General features: G+C 38.6%; 1 protein-coding gene across 1 annotated transcript in view; it reads right to left on the minus strand.

The window, feature by feature from the left end:
- The window catches only part of LRRK1 (leucine rich repeat kinase 1), a 2,417,153-nt gene that overhangs the window by 744,060 nt on the left and 1,650,758 nt on the right, over positions 1-22,335 (minus strand). Inside the window, 1 exon segment of the mRNA XM_044078686.1 lies at positions 14,461-14,581. Within this exon segment, the coding sequence (XP_043934621.1) occupies positions 14,461-14,581 (121 nt within the window).

Here is a 22,335-nt window from a genome sequence, read left to right on the forward strand (position 1 = left end):
ACGGAGAAGCTCTGTTGCTTTTTTTAAACCTGTCTCGCTAGGTTAAACCCATTTAACATAGCGAGACAGTTTTGAAAAAAAGCAATGGAGAAAGCAAGATCTTTGTTGCTTTTTAAAGTGTCTTGCTATGTTAAATGGGTTTAACATAGCGAGACAGATTTAAAAAATTCAATGGAGATGCTCCGTTTCTTTTTTTAAAAGCTGTCTCGCTATGTTAAACTCGTTTAACATAGCGAGACAGGTTGTAAACAGCAACGGAGATCTTGCATTCTCCATTGCTGTAAAAAAAAAAAAAAGAGTTATACTAATGGAAAAAGTCCGGGAGACCGGACCTTTTTCCATTACTATAACTCTGATTTACAATGTGCACGCTGACCAATCAGCGTGCACGTTTTGGAATATTAATGGGGGGTCATGGTATAATAGTCTATAATGAGGTCTTCCTCATTGTAGCTAAACTTATCTCTGAATTGCATTTTATATGACCACCCTTAAACAAATCACTGTCAAATCATACACCTCTGCAGCAGTCAATTAACAAAGGAAAATGAACGCAAAACATGTCAATGCTTTTTAAGAAAAGTAGCAAAACAGGAGAAGGCAAAATTAAAAAAAATAAATACAGAAGAAATAAATCACCCAACGGATTAACAAACAACTGCTTAAGCAAATGAACAGCGCTATGACAAAAAACAAATCAGCTGTTGAACGAAGCATGACTTCAGGGATCATAAAAGTAAAAACAAAACTTTTATTTAAAAGGTTAGCGCTTTCACCACTCATCTGGTGGCTTCATCAGACCATAAAGACAAGAAAATTCAGAATAAACCTTTATATATACTCACATTACTTCATTAAGCAGTCATAAATCCAATACAGGTGTGCATACAAGCATAGGGATCTCAGCCATCAAACTACACACAGCTACGTACACAATGTAGCCGTGTCATCAATAACCAACCACCGTTAAAGCTGTATCCCAAATAAAAATCATATTAAACAGAAAACGGCTATATCACTCTAGTGCTTCTTAAGTACACAGGAAAACATCTCACATATGCATCTTACATTGGAATTCTACATATCTAAAACAAACCATAATAAATAAGACTCATTTATAACATTCCAATGATGTTCCCTAATATAATAACATATTAATAGCATATGATCGATAAAGTGCTAGTATAACTCTAACAATCTCATACAGCACTATAGATTGCCTAAAAATAAATCGCATAAACAGAAAAATCTTCCATGCTACTAAAACATATCATTCAGCAGTCCTTAGAACTGCTGCATCATACATCTAATACTAAGAGATCAGAAACATAAGCACATCTACAGTAAACCACAACTCTATTCCAACGGCAAAACGATGTTAGAAACATACAAGGAATATGAGAATATACATCAAATCATATCATAAAGTCTCCATAATAACCAAACGGGGTATACACACTAAGTGCTAAAAGACCAGCAGTTATGTTAAAAATAAGAACATACTCTATGTTGTTGTGTCTTTTAGCTTTTCCTGGTTAGGGGTTGCCACAGCGGAACTCTGGTCCGCTAATGATTGGCAGTAGATTCTTACGTACTGAGTTGCCATCTCTGACACACAACCTTCGGGTACGACCATTCACTCATGTCTCCACACAGAAAATGCTTTAGCTGAGAATCGAACAGGACAATGTCTTACTGTGAGGTGACAACGCTACTGCAGCACCACCACCACAGTGTAAGAACATACTCTATAGAACAAATAAATATAAATAACCTGCAAATACATTACACATAATACCCCTATCACTTAGAAAGTCCCGTAGCATCAAGGGCAGGTTTAATGGATACTTTCCCATTCAATGCATACCCTTTATCAGCTCTGAACTTAAGAATCTATCTAAGCTCACAACTCTACGTCCTATTCCTTAAATTACCAATCCTATCCCCCACATCAATCTGTCTGAGTACCATAAACATAACGTTGTGGTTAAAACCACTCCCCTGGATATATCTTGATAGTGCACTCATAGAATCTTTGGTTCTAATACTGTTTACATGGTCCCTAATCCTCTCTCTCAACATGCGATAGTCATCCCAACATAACGTGAATGCAAAACATGCCAATGCTTTTTAAGAAAGGTAACAAAATTAAAAAAAATAAATAAATATACAAATAAAATCACACAAAGAAAAAATAACATTAACATACATAACAGAACAAGACTTGATGTTGGTGGAATACATACTAGGCATTTTCCATGCATCCATATTCCATTCTACAGATAAAATGTTAATCACAGTTAAACAACCTGCACTTTCCTACCTCTTATTTGAATTATGTTACATGAGGCATGCATTCCTGAATTCAAAGATTTAGCAAAAATATTTGCAATTGTACAGAATTTTCCAGAATATAACCCTCCACTCCGGACAGCACATTTTATCTGGACTGCATATGAACTTACAAAATGCAGTATAAAATGACAGTATTAAGGGAAAAAACATTTAGTCAATCAGGATTTGTTGTTCTACATTATTCTGAAAAAAAAAAACAAGAATTATTACAGAGCTGAATTAAATGGTCACGGAAAATATGCCAGATTTTTTTAATTTAAATTCTAGCTGCGCTTACTGCACAATATAAAAAAATGTTTGCCGTGGTGTGCATGCAATGTTTCTGAATGCTCTTTTTCCTGACACAAAAACAATGTATTTATATAATTACAGTTGCTTTGGTCGACATCTGCATTAGTTGATATACCAAACAGACAGCAAAATATGTCAAAAATGTGAATGTCAACACCACACTACTATGCATGCGCTGAGAAACAACCCTGCACACTCAAAAGAAAAAAACATAAGTTGTTTGCAGGGGGATAAACCACCTGGCACCCACCCACACCCACTGATAATTATAGATACTAACTCTGAGATTGCACAAAATCAGGGAATGGAGATATTCCCAAACCCTGAGTACTCTGCGATATCACCCGTCTGTCAACCAAAAGTAGTGGACTAAAAGACGACCAAACATACTGTCAACTGAAGCATTTGGAACCATACAGATAGAAAGACAGATACAGTTCTATCTATCTATCTATATATATATATATATATATATATATATATATATATATATCTGACTAGATATACAGTACATATTTATATACACTCATTTATATATAAATATGTGAGTGTGTATGTATGATGAGAGAAGACTACAGGAGGATTATGACATCTTCAGACCCTGAGGATATATATACCCTTGGTAATAAAACTGAACAGGTTATTAGAATTTTCTAAATGTAACTGATACAATGAAGTTGAAGGATGCTTCTTTGCTGACTAAGGTACCTAAATCTCTAATGACTGTGTCTATCTTAAGCAGAATCCCCACTAAATGGTAATCAGTAGGATACACTTGTTTTACAAAGGCAACTACACTATATTTTTTGGCATTAAGCTTAACACCAGGGTCAGTACATCAACTGTTGTTTCAGGCAAATCCTCTTGGAGACTATAAGTGTCTGTGGAGAAGTAAATAAAAGCACCTAGTTTCCCATCACTGTCAAGCTTGTTTAGTAACAGAATTTTGACCCTTGCTCTCACATCAGAGAAGTAGATGCCAAATAGGAGACCCAAGACAAAACCCTCAGGGACATCACTGGTGATGTCTTTTAGATGAGAAGATACAATCACCTGTAATTCTGTGCATCTGACTGAAGAGTTGATTTATACGTTCATAGGTAAGTACTAGGCTAGCTGCCCTTGCAGGCCATTTTAAGCCAAGCCAATTTCCCTTTTTGTGTTCAAACTCATGTATCTTATTTGGTTAGAGACTGACATTACCCATCCCATGGTCAATAATTATATATTACCCTACATGAGAATAACTGGGATCATTCCACAGATAACTTGAGGTGACCCATGCATGGGATAAAGCATTTAGGAGTGGCCTCTGTCTATTAGTAGTACAGGGGACAGTCCTGGGGTAAATGTTCTCTTTCCCACCCTTAGATGCAAGTTGCTCATGAATATGACATGGATGAACTTTGTTTTATGTGGATGGGGAGTCTATTCCAGAGCAACAGTATCCACTATGAGATATATCTATCCTGCCAAACCATTCTGTTGATGTTGCAGAAAAGATTTAGATCCAGAGGCAGAGTATTTCTGATGCCATTTGACTTGCTGATGTGTAGTGAATTCACCAGTATTAGATTGGAGAATGCCTTGTATGCCAAGCACAGTTAACCTCATAGGAGTCTGTAGGACACACTGAGTATGGTGACAGAGCTTTGAGCCTGTCCATGAAGGACATGTTGCTTAGGCCTTATATCCTATTAGTAAGGTATCTCTGTGGGCATTCCAGATGTTGCATGTGTCTCAACAGTTACATACCAATGGGGCATTATACTCATTGGCCTAATGAGGACCGAGTAAAGGGAGACAATAACATCTCTAGATCTGGACACAATCCCTTTCTTTATACGCTGTCCAATATAGAAGGACTTTCTTGCAACAATGGCTACATTGGTGAAAAGTTAGCTTGCCCTTTACATAAGTCACCAAATCCCAAAAACCTTGGTCAACAGTTAAGGGCATATTATCAGTGTGGTAGATCCCTGGGGTAGATGACGTCCTAAAGGATACAATAATGCATTTTTTGGCATTTAGTTGCAGTCCGTGATTTTGGCATCATGATTTGAATTCCAGTGGGTGATATGGGGTTTATACTCCCCCTCTACCCCATGAAAGTAATGTTACCTCTTAGAGTTTCTAAATAGTCTGCCCTTGGGTTACATGCATTAAACTCCTTTAGACTTCCATCAAAAATCTCTTACACTGCACCATTTTAGATGCATTGATCCAGGCTTGCCTTTGTTTTACTTGCATCCTTGCAGAGAAGGGATCCTTAGAATTACACAAAGTACTCCATACAATGCATCATTAATTATCTGAAAATGGGAATCATATTTTTTTTCTTTCGCTCATCAATAGTCCTCTGTCAGCATCCCACTACTATCCCTAAACATAACTTTAAACTGCCTTCCGTCAATTATTTGTCTCTTTCTAAGAAATAACTGAACACAGAGAGGGATACAAGGAAAACTGTAAGGTGAGAGTTGCAGACTCCAAATCCGACTTCAAACCAGTGACAAGTGGAGTGCCCCAGGGTTCAGTCTTGGGACCTCTCCTGTTCGGTATATACTTATCCGAAGTGCAAGCAAACACTGAGGGTCTATGGCTAACCAAGTTTGCAGATTACTCCAAACTGGGTGCCATACTCAATTCCCCTGCCGATGTACACATTCTGCAAAAGGGTCCTCACAGAGACAGATACCTGGTGCCAAAACCATGGCCTCAAGCTAAATGCCAAAAAGTGCATTGTCATCCCCTTTGGTAAAAACATGGCGGTACCCACAAATTACCAAATAGGGGGAAGTTCACTTAACACAGAAAGTGTGATAAGAGGCCTTGGGATCCAAGTGGATAGTCACCTCTCCTTTGATAATTACATTGCCACAGTGGTCACAAAATCTTTCTATGTGACCCACCTAATCGCAAAAGGGTTCACATCTAGAAAAAAAGGAAGTCATTGTTCCCCTCTACTCATCACTTATCAGACCCCACATTGAGTACAATGCTTCATTTGGGTTGTACCTCTCAAGACGCCTACAATAACTGGAGAGGCCCCAGAAGTACCTCACCAAGAAAATAGCTGGCCTCAAACAGTTGCCCTATGCTGACCAGCTCAAGAAACTCCAACTCTACTCAGTCGCATACTGCTTACTCCAGGGAGATCTCTGTCTGACATACAAAGCTATGTCAACATGCTCCCACTTAAAGAAACCCCAATCTCCCAGAGCTACATGGTCTAGGACGTAAACCTCACCACAACAATAAATAGGACATGTTGGAGGGATAGACTCTTGTCCCAGAGACTTCCCATGCTCTGGAACAAAATTCCCATCTACATCAAACAGAGCTCATCATTAGCAATCTACAAGAAAAACCCTGATGAGTGGATGGGTAATAGGAAATTCACCCCTGGGATCATGTCTGTGGCTCTACTCGATAGGGCAGGAATTTAATCTACATGGGGGGCGAAAGCCAAGACACTTTTGGCTAGGCTTACTTATGCCCTCGGGCCGATAGCCTAGTACCTACCTATGAACAGTAAATATACAAGATACAATTGGATCTAGAAAAATGGGTGAGTACATTTTTGACAGGTCTAAATATATAAGTGCAAAGTATTTGATAATAAGACTTACAATGGAAGAAGGAAGGAAGGCAATTTAAAGACAGCAGTAATAGTCAACATATGCTTTCTGTCTGTTTTCCTAGCACAGGCATAGGTACTGCACTGGGGTATGACAAACAAAGGAATAAAGTAAACAAAAGTAATCTAATATAGATTGGTTCTAGAAAACCATTCTGAATCCATTACGGAACAAAATGAACAGCATCAGAACCACTAAATCCAAGGATTTAAATTTTGCTTGTGACATAAATAACACATGTTGGTGGGACAGATGGGTGTTTCAGAGGATCCCCAAGTTCTAGAATAGGCTTCCCATCCATGTGAAGCAGAGTCCATACCTAACCCTATTTAAGTGAGACCTTGACCAATGAATGGAAAATTGGAAATTTACCCCAAGTCTGTCCCCGTGTCTCAGACAGGTCAGACAGTAATGCCCAAACTACAATACCCTCTATGCTTGATGATTTCAGATCTCTCCATTCAGACCCCAAATTTATGCAGTGTTGGACTGATGATGATAATAAAGACAGAAAACTAGTCTCCTTATTTCTAGATTTGTCTAAAACATTCAACACAGTCTGTGACAACAAACTTCTAGTTCAAAGGTCCTCATTAGGTCTCTCTCTCTCAGTCTACCTTTCTATGGTTCAAAAGCTACCTATTTGATAGGTGTCAGTCAGTCATTAAAATGGCACTCCACCCCCTATCCATACTTCCCAGTCACCACTGGTGTACCACAAGGCTCTTTCATTGGTCCCTGTTCAACATTCTCAACAACACCGTCTACTCATGCACACAACAGGCCTCCCTAATTCAGTATGCAGATGACTCCACACTCAGTTGCACAATGATAACATGGCACACTTCGAAAAAAAAATTACTCAGAAAGCTTTAACAGCAACTGGAACATGGCTTTGTAACACAATTTATCCTCTACAATAAAAAAAAAAACTACTACCTTTTTCCCCAAATCCCTTCTTGATAATACAACCACTGAAGTCACTTCTCATAGCAAATTATTAGGTATGGCAGTGGATAATATTAAATTCAACCTGCATACACAAAATTGCATAAGAAAAATTCACCAAATACTAGGGATGCTTTATACAGCCAAAAACTTTCTCACCAACACATCTAAAGCTACACTTGCCACTATGTATCTCCTCCCCACACTTCTTTCTGGCACAGCCATCATTACTACCCATCAGGAATCACAAAAATCAAACCTTGAGCAATGCTACAACAGAGCTGCTAAATTTGCACTAAATCCCCTTCAGAACCCACCACTGTATAAGACTAAAAATTGATTACAACTACCCCATCAACTAACACATACACATTTTTACCACCTACAAAATCATCCAGAATCCGTCTGCTTGTCCAGCACTTAATAACATTCAACACAATTGTGTTCTCATTTGTTCATTACGATCCAATGACCAAAAACTTTTGTCTGTCCACACAAACCTATCAAATCTGCTGGCCATTATCTGTACTCATACCATGTTGCTAAGACCAGGAACTCTTGATCTCTATACATCAGGTCAATACCTCCCTCCCACTTCATAGCCAAAAGCTGGCTCTGTTCTTGCTCAACACCAGGAAAAACTATATCCCTAAATGTGAATAAATACCTGTTCATACCTTACATCTCCTTACTCTCTTTTCTTCACTCACTTCCTTACTTCTATAAATATCTCTGCTCTGGCTTCCTCTCTGCTTTTCTCTCCCTTCATATTGCAATTCCTGTTTGTTTTATACTAAATTATGTTTAATTTCTCTATAAACTGTCTAAAATTTCTCTAACTATTAAATCATTGTCATGTAACTTGCATCTGTTCTTAACCAATGTTTTCATATCATGTCCAGTTTGGTATAATTATTTAAACTGTAGTTGTTTTTTATATTATTTTTAAAGACTGTAAAATGTATTGCTCTTAAAATGTTTTGTAATACTTCTGAGCTTTTCTCCCCATGTTTCCTTTGAAAATGGGATCCTAGCCAGTCAGACTTTCCCAGTATTTAAACGTCAGTAAACAAATAAAACACATGTGATGTATAATGTATGTAAATAGAAAAATGTTAATATGGTTTATTTTCTTTTCTATTAATGCATGTTTGCCTGTGATAATTTAATAAAGATGTTTAAATGAACATTACATTGCTATGAAGGTTCACTTTACCACTCTCCTATTATAAAATACTATAGGTCTGAACTTTTGTTAGTCTAAACACTCATTCTGGTCTACCGTTTAATGATTTCTCATATCACTGTACTGCCTGTAAAATGATTATAATATGTTTAGATGCTGACTATTCACATATATCTTGTGAATGCTTTTGTTTTCTCAGTATTGTATGTTCAATCATTGTTTGTCTCTCGTTATTGCATGGTTAAATAATTAATTACACTATGTATGTATTTTACTTTCTCTCTATATCTTGTGGAGTTTTTCTCTCTGGGCCTCCACTGAAAATGGGTTTTCTATCCAGTCAGAGCAAAGGCAATAAATAATAAACAATAGAACAGGCTTTGCATTGATCTGCATTTTATTTAGAATAAGAAGTAGGAATCTCTAATGTTTGACATGACTGACTGAATGTAATCCTCAGAAAGTTACCAGAAAATCAAAAATTTGACAAAAGGCAGGAAACATTTAAGGTAAAAGCAGGGTTGTTCTGCAATATTAAGGACGGTTGAGTGGTATGGCTTGAACAGGATAATGCATGTGTTGGAAATGAATGAAAGAAAGCAATACTCACAGAAAAAAGTAGAATAAAATTTAATTTTACCAAAAATATTTCCCTGACAAGAGCTTTCTATGAGTCCAGTTGGAAAAAACTATCATTATCTAATCTACATTAAATGCATATATCAGAATGTGCAAAAATAAAAAAACACAATGAATCCATTTTTTTAAAAGCAGGTTTTACATGAATAACCTGGTATTTCCAGTTGTGCCCTTTCACTTTCTTGATAAAGAACCTATTCCTATGATAATGACTTTCACCCTTGGTACAAGCATGACAGGTTACTCAAAGCCAGATTTTGGTATTGGCTAATATAATGTATAACAATACCATTATATACTGTCGACATTTTCCTTGACGTAACTACAGGGGTAGATAAAAGAACAACAGATGATGTGGTTCATTGGAATTTCAGTAAGACGGTTGACAGGGATAATAAAAGAAGATTTAAAAACAACTTATCCAAAATGCAGATCATAAGCAGGTAAAATTGAATTATGAATATTGCAAGGTTAATGTAATTAAATGATAACTGAATATAGTTGTGCAGTTAATTAAGATTAAACTCAATTAAAAAATCAGACAACTAGAATAATGTAAGATTTACTGGGGAACATATTCTTTGTAATATCTTCATCAAAGGTGCAGTAAAAGGTCTTTGGGAGAGAATGGTTATAATTGACCTTGACAATTTAACAAGGTGGACATATCAAGAAGACAAGAAAAAAATGATAAAATGGATGAATTGTTTGCAATCCTCTTTAATAAAATTTGGTGGAGAATTTGCAAAACACACTGTTAACTATTGGGAAATAATTTTATTAATTATGAAAGCAAAATGTTTTTTGTAAAGTAAAACCGTTAACTGAAAATTATAGCAAAGCATCATCTTCAAGGAAATATGTTTTAAGCATGTATACATCCAGAAACTATAGCAGCCATGGTAGAGAAAATACACAAAATAAAATAAACACAGACCTGGTATAATAGCAGAAATCATGGTAGGGTGAAAGTTATAGAGTATTTAACCTTGAGTATTGCAAATAGAACACTAGCTGCACTAACTCCAGTGATCAAACTGAAGACATATATGAGTAAATACTGTACAGTTCTCAGCAGAGATTACTTCATCAGTTTTGAAGCTGTTTATATACAACTTAAGCATACATCTCATAGTGTAAAATGGTGCTCCCAACATATGGCAACAATCTGTACTGTCCTGAACTTCTAAACTGCAGCAGGTTGCAGTTCTTATTTATATAATACATACCGAAAATGATAACCTATTTCCTATGCAGTTTAAAAACTATGATGAAATTTCAAAAGCTGGAAGACGACGTATTACAGTTAATCACTTCCTGATGTTTTCTGCGATTATTCAAGACAGTTCACTAAAAAAGATGTGCTGAACTGAGAACAACTAATTTCTGAATAAATATGTATGACCGACAAGTTAATTACTATATAAAAAATATAATCACCAATAGTTAAAATACTTCAGAGGTTGACCGGAAGTACAAAAGGTGGCCTAGCATCAACTATGCAAACAGAAAAGGTAATGAAATTAAGAAGACAGAAACAAAAAGGTGCACAGCAGTTTGTTTAGTAAGGACTGAGTGGAGCTACACCCAGCAGATGGAAAAAAAAGAAGTGGAATATTAGGAGGGAATAACAAAAAAGAGAGGCAGCTGGCTAATCTGAAGATTAGGAGAAACAAGGACAGACCGAAGAACAGTACACACATCTAATGTACGGCTGACCCTCAGTTAGGGGGGAAAGTACCTGGATTCAGCTCTAACATGCCTTCAGACCTGAGGGATACTGCAGAAAGTGTCTCCACACTTGCCAGGCCATCTCTAGGCAAGTCCCCTGTCACCCTGATACTAAAATTAAACTCCAGCTTACTCTTAATCACAACAGATATCAATTTACAGTCTGCTACAGGACACCATCTGTGTCTCCAGGGTACTGTGACAAATTCCTGAATGTACCTGGCGAAGAACCCTTATCGAAAAATACTTTTGTGTTGGGTAATTTCAGTTATCCTTCAATTACCTTGATATACAATACTTCTGAAGTTGGGTCCACTCAAAGATTGCTATACCTAGTAAATAACTCCTTAGAACAGTTAACCAGCCCACAAGAGGCCAGAACATGCCAAACCTTGTCCTCACCAACACTGTTCCCAAGTAGACCAAGCCTTTAGTAGCTCCATCCCTGCTTAAGGTGGACCACAAGTTACTCACCTTCTAGTTTAGAGCCAGTAACTCCACAGCAGTAAACAATTCTCAATTTTAAAGACTTTAAACATGCAAACTTGTTTAAATTCTGTGACAAGCTATCAACACTTACTTGCAATGTCACTACTCCCTATGAAGTTTCTGTTGCTACTTCATCTGAACTTTACTGCCATATAAAAAATGAGTGGATCTAGAGTCCTCACTAGAAACAAATTTAACAGGAAATTTAGAAATAAGCCACCTTGGAGATCCACCATAAAAAATAAGTTCTATAACAAAAAAAAATGTTTTAAAGTTCCAAGCAAATCAATTCACATTAGACTATATCAAAAAGATTAGTAAAGAACTAAAAATGACCATCAGAAAGACCAAGGTTGAATGAAGTGAAACTGACAAATCCTTTAGGAACCTTAGGAAACAGAAACACCTTGAAATGTGTGGAAATAATCCAAAATGGCATTACTCACTGTAACCATAAAAATATAGATAACCTGCATGCAGACAGATGTAATGCTATAACAGTCACTGAAATTCCCAAATACCTATGTACGACTCTCTCCCCCGGCTCATCATGCAACATGTCCTGGGTATATTGTACAGAACTAAAACCACCACATCCATAGGTCCACAGAGATTACCTGGATACTTAACTAATAGAACCAGAAATGTCCTTCATGATCCCCCTCCTGAATGTACTTAAGCCTAGTCACATGGTATGTTCGTGAGCTTTGGCAAACAGCGGCAGTGGTGCCTATGCACAATGAGAGACGCACCAAAGACCCTAGGAATAGCTAGCCTATTCTGCAAGGACATGGCACATATCATAACTGATCTCTTTATATACAGTATTAAAATTCTCATACAACCAGACCAAAACCAGTTTGGATAATATCTACTCAAACAGATACATTTTTCCGAGAAGGTTCAGGGGCAGGTACAGTGGTCACTCAGTCTACACAGCATATCGACATCTGGCCAAGGCCTTTGACACTGTACCTTATAATAATATTATAAATAAACTAAAAGAACTAAAGGTAGTACATTATATGGTAAGACAGACTGCTAAATGGCTGAAGGATAAAACTTGCTCAATTTCAATGGTATGTGCCTTTTCAGAAAGTAAGAAAATAACCAGTGGAGTACCACAGGGTCAGTACTGGCTCCACTCCTTTTCAGTTTAGAGTTGCAGACCACTACAGCACAGGCTTTGTCCTCTAGTTAACCAAATTGACCCCTGACTGCAAGCTGTGAGCCATCACCCATTTCCCCACTGTTACAGAAGTACTTCAGCAAGATCTAGTCTTTGGAAACCACTGATGTGCAGAAAAAATGTTCAGACTAAATGAAAAAAAGTGTAGCATTATCACTTTTGGGAAACATCCCTAAAGTACAATTACAGTATAGCCAGTACCCCATTACAGATGGACATGGTAGTTGGGGATTTCTGCATCTGGGGTGACAGTTCCCTTACCTCTGACCAACATGTTGCAACCATTGTTAAAGAGTCCTTCTACTTGTCAGAACTGAGATCTGAAAGTATCTCATCTAGGTAAAATAATTTTACTGTAATTTATACTCTGTGCTAATTAGACCAATTTTTGAGGGCAGTGCCCTTTTCCGCATGCTCCAAGTCAGACATGTCACTCAGCTGGAAAGACACCAAAGGTTCTGAATGGAAAAGTAGTTCTTCTTCTTCTCTTTCGGCTGTTCCCATTAGGTGCCACCACAGCGGATCATCTGTTTCCATTTCTTAGTGGCCTAAAAATCTTTAGCTACCAAGACAGAATAAAATACCTGTTTCTATACTGTCTTTTATTGACTCCTGCATGCAGATCTATGCCTTGCATCCCATGCCATCAAAGACTCTACCCTTATGGATCTTTTATACTTTCATAGATGAACCAATACAATAACTTTCAAACCAAGGATATGAACCGCCATCACATCAGAGTGGAAGATTTATCATCCAACAGTTACACATCTTAGAAAAAACTGCTCCAGCATATTAAGCAGAGGGATACCTTTGCTTCCTTCAAGACTAACCATGATGATTGTACTGGTGCCTGCAAGTCTATCCGCAGTCTGATATGTTTTTTCCTCTCCTGGAAGTGTGTATGTGTGTAGGGATTATCTTAAAGGTGGTATTTGACAAGGGCACATGATCTACAGACTGACTTGCCTTGTACTCCCTAAGATCCCATGTTCCTATGACTGCATTGCATAATAATAATAATAATAAAAAAAAAAAACAAGAAAGATTAGAAGTAGTAAATACAGAAAGCTAGGTTTGAATGTTGATGGTAGATGACAGGTAAGTAAGGTGGGAAGAGTGGTTGGAGTAGATGGTGGTTGAAAACAAGTGACATACATGGAGATATGCAAAATAATCTGGAAATGGAGAAGTTGTTTGAAGGAAGCAAAAGAAGAAAGGGATGTGACATTTGGATCTGTGTAGATAACTGAGTCAGACTGCTTTGTGTTTCAGTGTAGTTCTCATTTGAAAAGCTGCTGTCCATTGAATATTTTTAAACTGCAGACGTAAACTATGTATCACTACCATTCATGACTTGTGCTTACTAAAGTGAAAATATACCAATCAATCAATTGACTGTTATGTTATTTTCAGGTATTGCAGGAGCTCGTCTCTCCCTATGGATGGTTTTGCCTCCACAGTCCTCTTATATCATTACATCAACTCAGAAATGATACAGGTGTGCAGAGGGTCATAAGGTCAAATACTTCTCCGCTGAGTTAGTGGAATTACAAAGTTTAATTAAGTACAATGAGGGCAAATTCCATCCACAAAGGACTGCGGGAGGCTTAACCTGCTCTGCTAAGATGACACAAGGAATTTATTTTCCCCTCCTCATTTTTAAAGACTACAGTTGTCTTATTAACAGAACAGTGAGTGCTTAAAGTTTCTAGTTCATAAAGCAGAATTACAGAACAGTGTCAGCATACTATATAATGCTATTAGATATTTGATGGATTTTATGAGGAAATTATGAAGATGTGTGTGACATGTTGTTTGAGTCACACATAAAAAAGTAAATTTTATCTTTATAACACTAATTTGGTTTATCTGTTTTTATAAAACAGGAACGGCCATTCATTACTTCTGTTTTCTATTGTGATAGCTCAATACTAATGTTACAGAAAAGACATACCACAAGCTGTATCAACATGTCAGCGTACACTTACCAGTCTATCAACCACTCGTTGAGAGCAAATTGTGTTGCCAACATCTTTGATATTGCATGACATCTGAAATATAAGCCTTCGAAGCCCTTCCAGGCCTTCTAAGCTCTTGCTGGATAGTTCACTGGAAATGGAAAAGAAAAGGCCAACATCAGAGTCTCAGACAAATTGCATTAAATTCAACTGTTTCCTATTAGTTTGTCCTAGCAGGCATAACAAATCTCAAAATGCAAAACAAATTTCAAATGCAAGCTGGAATTTGAAAACATTATTCAAGAAAACAATTTTTAACTTAACTCAGTACTGGTTGTATATCATAACATTTATTAAGTCAACTGAGTAAACATTTTTCCATCTACGTAATATCTGTGCATAAGACATTTATTATTAATCTTATTTAGCAATATTAATGTGATTACTGATGTGACTGAAACCCAGTGTACTCTGAGAGAAAAGATGCCAAGTGAAGTCAAGGGATCCTTAGTGAATGTAACTTTCCAGACAATACATTTGTCACGGAAAGCAGACACTTAAAACAGAAGTGTACAGCTGAAGTAGCTAATCTCAGGCAGTATGACAGATGTAGCCAGGTAGAAGAAAGTTCAATACTGTGCTACTGAAACAGTGCAGTCCACTGACAAATGACAGGATTTCTAGCAAGACATGAAAGCTGAAGAGGAGTAAAACATAGTACTGCAGCCAAGGCACATAAATCACACTCAGATAGTTTGCCAAGATCTCAGTATCTCTGTGTGATGGAAAAAGGCAAACATCCTTTTTTACAAAAATATGAAAAAGCAAAGTAATCCATCAACTGCATTGTTTTTATGCTGTTATACTAAAAAGCAACTGTAAACTCATTGAATTGTCTCGATGAATTAGCAGGTCACTCCACAAGCACCTTCTTCACAAATGCAGGCCAAAGCCCACCTATCTATGGCACTGCTGGTTGAGTCCATCTTTGGTAGGTTTCCAGCTTCAAGAAGTTGCAGGGGCCAAACATGCTGAAAAGCGTATTGCTTGGCAGGGAAAACCTGGAGGCCATAATTTACTCTCAGCTTCAGCATGCTGAAGATGGTGCACAGAGGAAAAACCTGCCAAGTATTCTCTGCTGCAGGCATGACAAATCCTGAAAAGGACACACTGTTCAATCTAATGACCAAGAAGAAAGGGGTGGAGACGTCAGATTAATTGCAAAATTTCTACAATATGGGAACACACCGAGCTGGCAAAAATAAAAATAGTCAACCTCCTATCATTTTAAATAAATATGTGCTTGGTTAGGACTTTTGTAACATTTATTCAGAAGAATTCAACAGCATTTATGATACACATTTAAGCCTTGATTTAATTAATGAACCCCTAGACACTTAGTCAACATACATTCATAGGTCAATCTCTCAGTTAAGGTTACTTAAAGAGCTCCATTTTAACTAAAAACATTCTAGGTGCCGTACTTCAGACATATGTCCTATATCCAAGGCATAAAGTACACATGCGACATGACTGCCTAATGCTCAGAACTGAATTGCTCCAGAAGAACCAAAGTAACCTAAGAGGAAAATCAAAAGCATGTACATGAAGGGAGGGACATGAATCAAAAGAACACTCGAGTCCCCAGGTTTGGATATATAGATCTGAACTATTTATTTAATACATCCAGGAAAGGAAAAAGAGGAAGAAAGAAAATAAGAAGAATAAAAGGAATGCCCTTGGGCAAGAGGTAGACAACTGAGAAGAACAGGGGAAGAAGGATGGGTCAGAATCCTGCATCAGTGAAACGTTGGGCATCTACTGTCATGTTAAGTTCTTACACAACTGCACTATGTCCTCTCTTATTATGTCTCCAGTGTTTTTTACATCTGGGAAGAGCACAAAAGCTATCAAGAGTGGATAGAAGGAGGGAGCCACAGAAAAACTCTCCAAGAATCATGAAGGATGGCCCTGGCAAATCCCATCCTGGCTGTACAGATCACATCCAATTTGTAATTTTTACAACATGTGTGTACAGAAGACCAAGTAGCAGCTTCTAAAATGTATCAAGTATCCAAATCCTTGAAAAAAGCACCCAAAGAGGCAACCACCGTTGTAGAATGAGCACGAAGAGAAGAGGAAAGCCACATGAAAATAATAACAAAAGGAAATTACCTTAGAGATCCAGGAGGAAATGGCTTACTTCAAAACAGCAAAACTCAGTTTCCTGGGATGAAAACAAACAAAAAGCTCTCAGATTTCGTACATCCTTTGTCTTATCTAAGTAATACCTGAGCTGTATATCTAAACCCAAGGTGTGTAGAATGCTCTCACTAGTATTTTGTGATTTTGTTTGATTCAAGGACAAATCATTAACCACCCTGGGCATAAAGGAAGGATTAGTATGAAGTGAGACCCCATCTTTGTGAAAGACCAAAAAAGGTGGGACTGCCATGAGTACCTGAATTTCAGAGACCCTCTTGGCATAACTAAGAGCCACCAACAGTACCGTTTTCCAAGTACAGTGCAGTAAAGACAAAGAAATTGTAGGCTCAAAGGGAAACTAGACTTAATTTCTCAAGAATGAAATTAAGGTCCCAAGGAGGAGGAATAGGCTTTCTTTGGAGCCTAATATGAAGGACACGTTTCAAAAATTATTTTACTTAAAAACAAAAAGAGAGGCATTGAAGCAGAAATGGCTTACAAATGATCTTTAACAAATGAATATGCCAGACCAAAAGTGGGCAACTCACACAAATAGGAAAGGACTGCAGGAACAACCACAGAAAAAGGGCCCAGGTCACACTTGAGACACCAAACAGAAAATCTCTGCCATTTAGCCACAAAACCCAAAGCACATCAACAGAAAATTAGTGTTGAAAAGAAATCAAAATGCTATCACCCAGTCAACTGAAGTGTGGGTATGTGAGGGTGTTTGAAAGATCCCTTGTTCTGTGTGAGTAGATCCATCCTGTGAGGTAATTTGTGATGATTGCTCCTGGCCAGATAAAATAGAAGTGGGAACCAATAGTGCCTGGGCCAAAAGCAGGTCACTAGCAAGATTTTGGGCTTGTCCCATATGACTCTGCGCAGGACTTTTGGCAGCATAGGAAGAGGGGGGTAGGCATACAGAAACATCTCCTTTTGAGAAAAAGACATGGCATCCACCTTCCAAGCCAAAGGTGTTGGCACTCTGGAACAGAACTGGGGAAGCTGTCTGTTGAGACAGGAGGCAAAAAGATCTACTTGAAGAATATTCCACTGATGTTCAATGTCCAGGAACACCTCCCTGATAAGCATCCATTTATGAGGCTCTGTCCTGGGCCTGCTCAAAGTGTCGGCCACAAGACTGTGTTCTAAGGGGACCTAAACTACCTGAAGAAACAAGTGATGGCTGACTGCAAAATCCCACGCCTGAAGAGCCCGCCTACAAAGTAGGAAGGACTCTGTGCCCTCTTGCTTGTGAATGTCATTATACTCTGTATCCCACAAACTGCTAAAGGGGACCTGTATCTGGCATACTAGGCATCCTCCGACCCATTAGTAATAGATTTACTGCACATCAGCAAGTCAAATGACAGTGGAAATACTTGATCTAGGGATCTAAACTTCTTCAGGAACATGTGCATCTTGCAGAGAATACCGCTCTGTTGAACAGACTCCCCATATTTATTTATTTATTTATTCCAGTTTGATGACCAAAGAGGTCCACTGGGCTCAGGGAGCCCATTTTCAGTGGAGGCCCGGGGAAAAAATCTCCGCATTACATAGTTTAGTTACAGAGAATATTGCAAAGAATTATTTGCTTAGCATACTTTAGATAGGTACAATTAAGAAGATGAAGAAAGCAATTACAATTTCATTTTAGCATGAGAAACAGGCAATAACAATTAAGATTCAAAGTATAGTTTTGTTATTTACAGTATGTACAATTGTGTCAGGTCAACTTGAGTTCAGAATTAGGCACGAGAGTAAGGGGATGAATGGTTAGGAGGTGTGAGGGGAAGAGCACAGTTGCATTTCCTGATTGAGAAAAGATAGGAATGCAGCTGAGTTTTAAAGTTTTCAAAGTTTTTGCAGGTCCTTAGTGAAGTAGGGAGAGACTTCCATTTTTTTGCTAAGGAAAATGCTAGGAGATGCTGACCTGCAGGGCAATTGGGTTTGTGGACAGAGATTAGGTTTTGATGGGTAGATCTGAGAGCTCTGTGAGGGGTATAAGGTTGGAGGATGTTGGATAGTGCAGGGCACTTAGTAGGTTGAAATAATAATTTGTGGGCTGTGATGATTTGGAGGTAATCTAAATGGTTGGGGAGCTCAAGTCAATTTAACAAATGAAGGGAAGTACAATGGTGGGAGGAGGCTTTAGCCTTGGTAGCAAATTTGGAAATTTTGTTGTAACACACCTCCAGTCTGGAGGCAAGAGTGGCGGATAAGTTAGTTAATAGGGGAGCACCGTACAGTTGTCAAGTGAGTAGATAGGTACTGGCTAGAGTTAGTCTGGTGGAGGGAGAGAGGAAGTGGCTGTTTCTGTATAGTAAACCAAGTTTTATATGGGTTTTCTTAATGTTTTGCTGGATGCGAGTATTGAATTTTAGGTGTTCATCAATAGTAACTCCGAGAAGTTTGGCGAAGGGGACAACCTCTATAGTAGAGTTGTTTAGGCTGGTAATTTGGAATGAAGTTTTGTCAGTACAGGAAGCTTTAGAAGGAAAGAATAGAAGTATTTTGGATTTGCTAGCATTTAGTGAGAGATGATTTTGGAGCATCCAGTTTTCAGTGGTGGAGAAAGCAGTTTGAGTGATTGTTTGGAGCTCAGGAAGGTTTGAGGCACAGCAGATTAAAGTAGAATCATCTGTGTATTGCACAATTTTGGTGTTGGGTAAGGCTTTATGGAAGTCGTTATTAAAGATGTTGAATAGCTTAGGGCCAAGTATGGATCCTTGGGGTACTCCAGTGGGGGTAGGAAGAAAGGTAGAGGTGCCTTTCCCCCATTTTGCAGCCTGAGACCTGTTGGAAAGATAGCTGGAGAACCAGGATAAGGTACTGAGGGAGAGATTAAGATTAGAAAGATGGTTTAAGAGGTGGGTATGTGAGATGGTATCGAATGCTTTGGATAGATCCAGTAGAACTGTGGAAACTATTTTTCCAGAGTCTCAGGCGAGGTTTACAGTGTGTAAGAAGGAGAGAAGAGCAGTGATGGTACTGTGGCCTGGTTGGAAGCCGTGTTGGGTAGGAGTGATTAGTTAGTGTTTGGCAAGAAATAGCGAGAGCTGAAGTTGGATGCATTTTTCAAGGAGTTTAAAGATTGGGGAGAGGATAGCTATGGGGCAGACGTTTGAGATACTATTATTTTTGCCTCCTTTATGGAGAGGTAGAATAAAGGTGGAACGCCATAATTTAGGAACGTATGATTTCAGCATGGATCGACTGATCAGGATACTGATGGGGAGAGCGATACCATCTGCGGCTATTTTTAGGAAGGTGGATGGAATATTGTCAGGGGCAATGGAGCATGGTTTTAGGTTAGAGAGTAGCTTTTTTATATGAGAGGTTGAGATGGGTTTAAGTTCAAATGAAGGAGGAGGAGGAGTAGGGGGCGAGGAAGATTGGGTGGGTTGAAGTGAAGGGTTATTGCTGGGGAAGGTCTTGGTCAGTTCAGCTATAGAGTTGGTGAAGAAGGAATTGAATAGAGAGGCTATTTCATGGTCAGCTTTGCTGGTGTTAGGACAGGGGTTGATTTTGGTACCTGGGTTGAGAAGGGAATTAATGGAGTTACAGAATTGTTTGGGGATTTTTGAATGATTTAACTGAAGTTTGGTATAGTAAGACTTTTTGTCTCTAATTACTTATTTTTTTAACAAGGTTGCGTAGTTGTTTGTATGTAAGTAAAATTTCAGGCTGTTTGTGTTTTAGATGTGTTTTCCAGGTTTTATCTCTTTGTAGCATAAGTTTTTTGGTGTCTTTGGTTAGCCATGCGGCAGTCTTGGTTTTTACCCTTTTTGTTCTTATTGGGGCTAGGGAGTTCAGGACATTTAAAAAGGCTGAGTTGAAAAACTCAATGGCTTGGTTTAGAGGAAGGGTTTTTAGGGGGTTCCAGTTAGTTTGTCTAAGGGAGTCAGAGAAAGTTATTGGGTTAATGTTTGTGAGGTTATGAGTCTGGATATACTGGTGTGAGTGAGGAGATGAGAAGGTAGCTTGATGGGTGAAGGCTGGGAAGTGGTCTCCTAAAGAGTCAGGTATGACATCGGAATTTATGACTTTGTTAGGATAGGATACTAGGATCCAGTCTAGTATGTATCCAAGGTTTGTTTTGTAAGGCCTGGTGATGGAGTTAGTTAGCTGGGTGTAATTAAATAGATTGATAGATAAGGTGGGGTTGGGGTTGTTGATTTTATTCCAGTTGATGTTTACATCTCCAAGTATATAGGTCTCTAGATTGATATTGGTGGAGGCCCAGGATAGGATTTCCTCAAGAGTAGTGGTGTTATTTCCAGGGGAGATGTAGATGGAAATTATGCAGATACATTTGTGGTTATTTACTTTTAGTAGGCCTATTACTAGTTCAGCATTGTTGAATGAAGGAATGGGGTTGGGGTATGGAGTGATGGATAGCTGGTTGGAGTAGATTAAGGCTACACTGCTGCCTTTTCTATTTATGTGGTCATATCTGAGGGATTGATATCCGGGTGGGAGGAATTTGGAGTCGCTAATGTGTGGTTTTAGCCAGGTTTCTGAGATGGCTACAATATTGGGCAAGTTGTGATTTAACCAAGCGTGAAAGTGGGTTACTTTATTTTTTAGGCTTTCGGCATTAATGGTGAGGAAATTTAGGTATTTAAGGTTGGATTTATTATTGGTAATAGGGGGAGCAGGGGTAGGTGTGGTATTTGGTACTGGGTTAGGTGGAATATCCCCAGTTAAGCAGAGGTAGTTGAGGAAGGGAAGAACTAGTTTTGGATTGTTGTTTGGTAGTTGAGAGTAGTAGGGTATTAGTTTAGGTTTGCAGTATTTAACAGAAGCTTTATTCTGAAGAAATGGAGAGGATGGGATTGAACTAGAGAGGAGGATATGTTGTGGAGGTGGGTTTTTGTGGTATGAGGAAGAGGGTAGTAAGAAGGGGGGGTGATAGGGAGGAGGGTTGAAGATGGATGTAGGTGTAGGAGGTAGCAAGGTATAAAGGGAGTAGGAATAGGATACAGATAGATGGGGTAAAAATGATTGTAGATGGAGGAGAAGGCATGGTAGAGGATTTATGTGTAGATGTAGTAGAGAGGAGGTGAAAGAACTTTGGTGGGTGGGGAGGAGTGGTAGTGATTGGCAGGTGGAGGTAGGTAGGGGAGGAGCAGATGAGTGGAGGGGATTGGTTGGTGGAGTGGGGGAGGGTTCGATAGTTCAAAATAAATGTAGGGGTATTTGGGTGGGTGGGAATTGGGGGTAAGGTAGGGGGAGAGAAGAGAGCCCGCAGGGCGAACGGAGCGGGAAGAGCCAAGGAAGAGGAAGAAAAGCAGCAGAAGTGTATCAGTGAAGTAGACAGGAGTTCCAGGGTATTAAGGTATGGGGTAGGGACTATGGGTGAAAAACTAAGGGGCAAGCTGACGGTTGACCATAGCCATAAACTGAAGCAGGGCAGAGGTACTTTAACAGAGAAAACAGGGTGAAGCTAGGTAAGGAGGAACAGTTGCAAAACTGCTGACCTGCTCTGAATTGTAGTACAAAATAGAGGGTGGACAGTAACACCTAGTGGCCAAATCAGTTAAGTGCAAGGGAAGACCTCTGGCACTCGGGAGAGAGAGGGGGGAAGTTTGTAAAATAAAAAGAGGTGAAATTAACTCTGTGGTAGGCTGCTAGTTGTAGCTCACAGGGTTGGTAGACAACAGGGTAGATTAAGGTAGAGCTTTACCTTAC

Source organism: Protopterus annectens, chromosome 7.part1, assembly GCF_019279795.1.
Source record: "Protopterus annectens isolate FY-2018-M chromosome 7.part1, PAN1.0, whole genome shotgun sequence".
In the NCBI taxonomy this organism is placed as follows: domain Eukaryota; kingdom Metazoa; phylum Chordata; order Ceratodontiformes; family Protopteridae; genus Protopterus; species Protopterus annectens.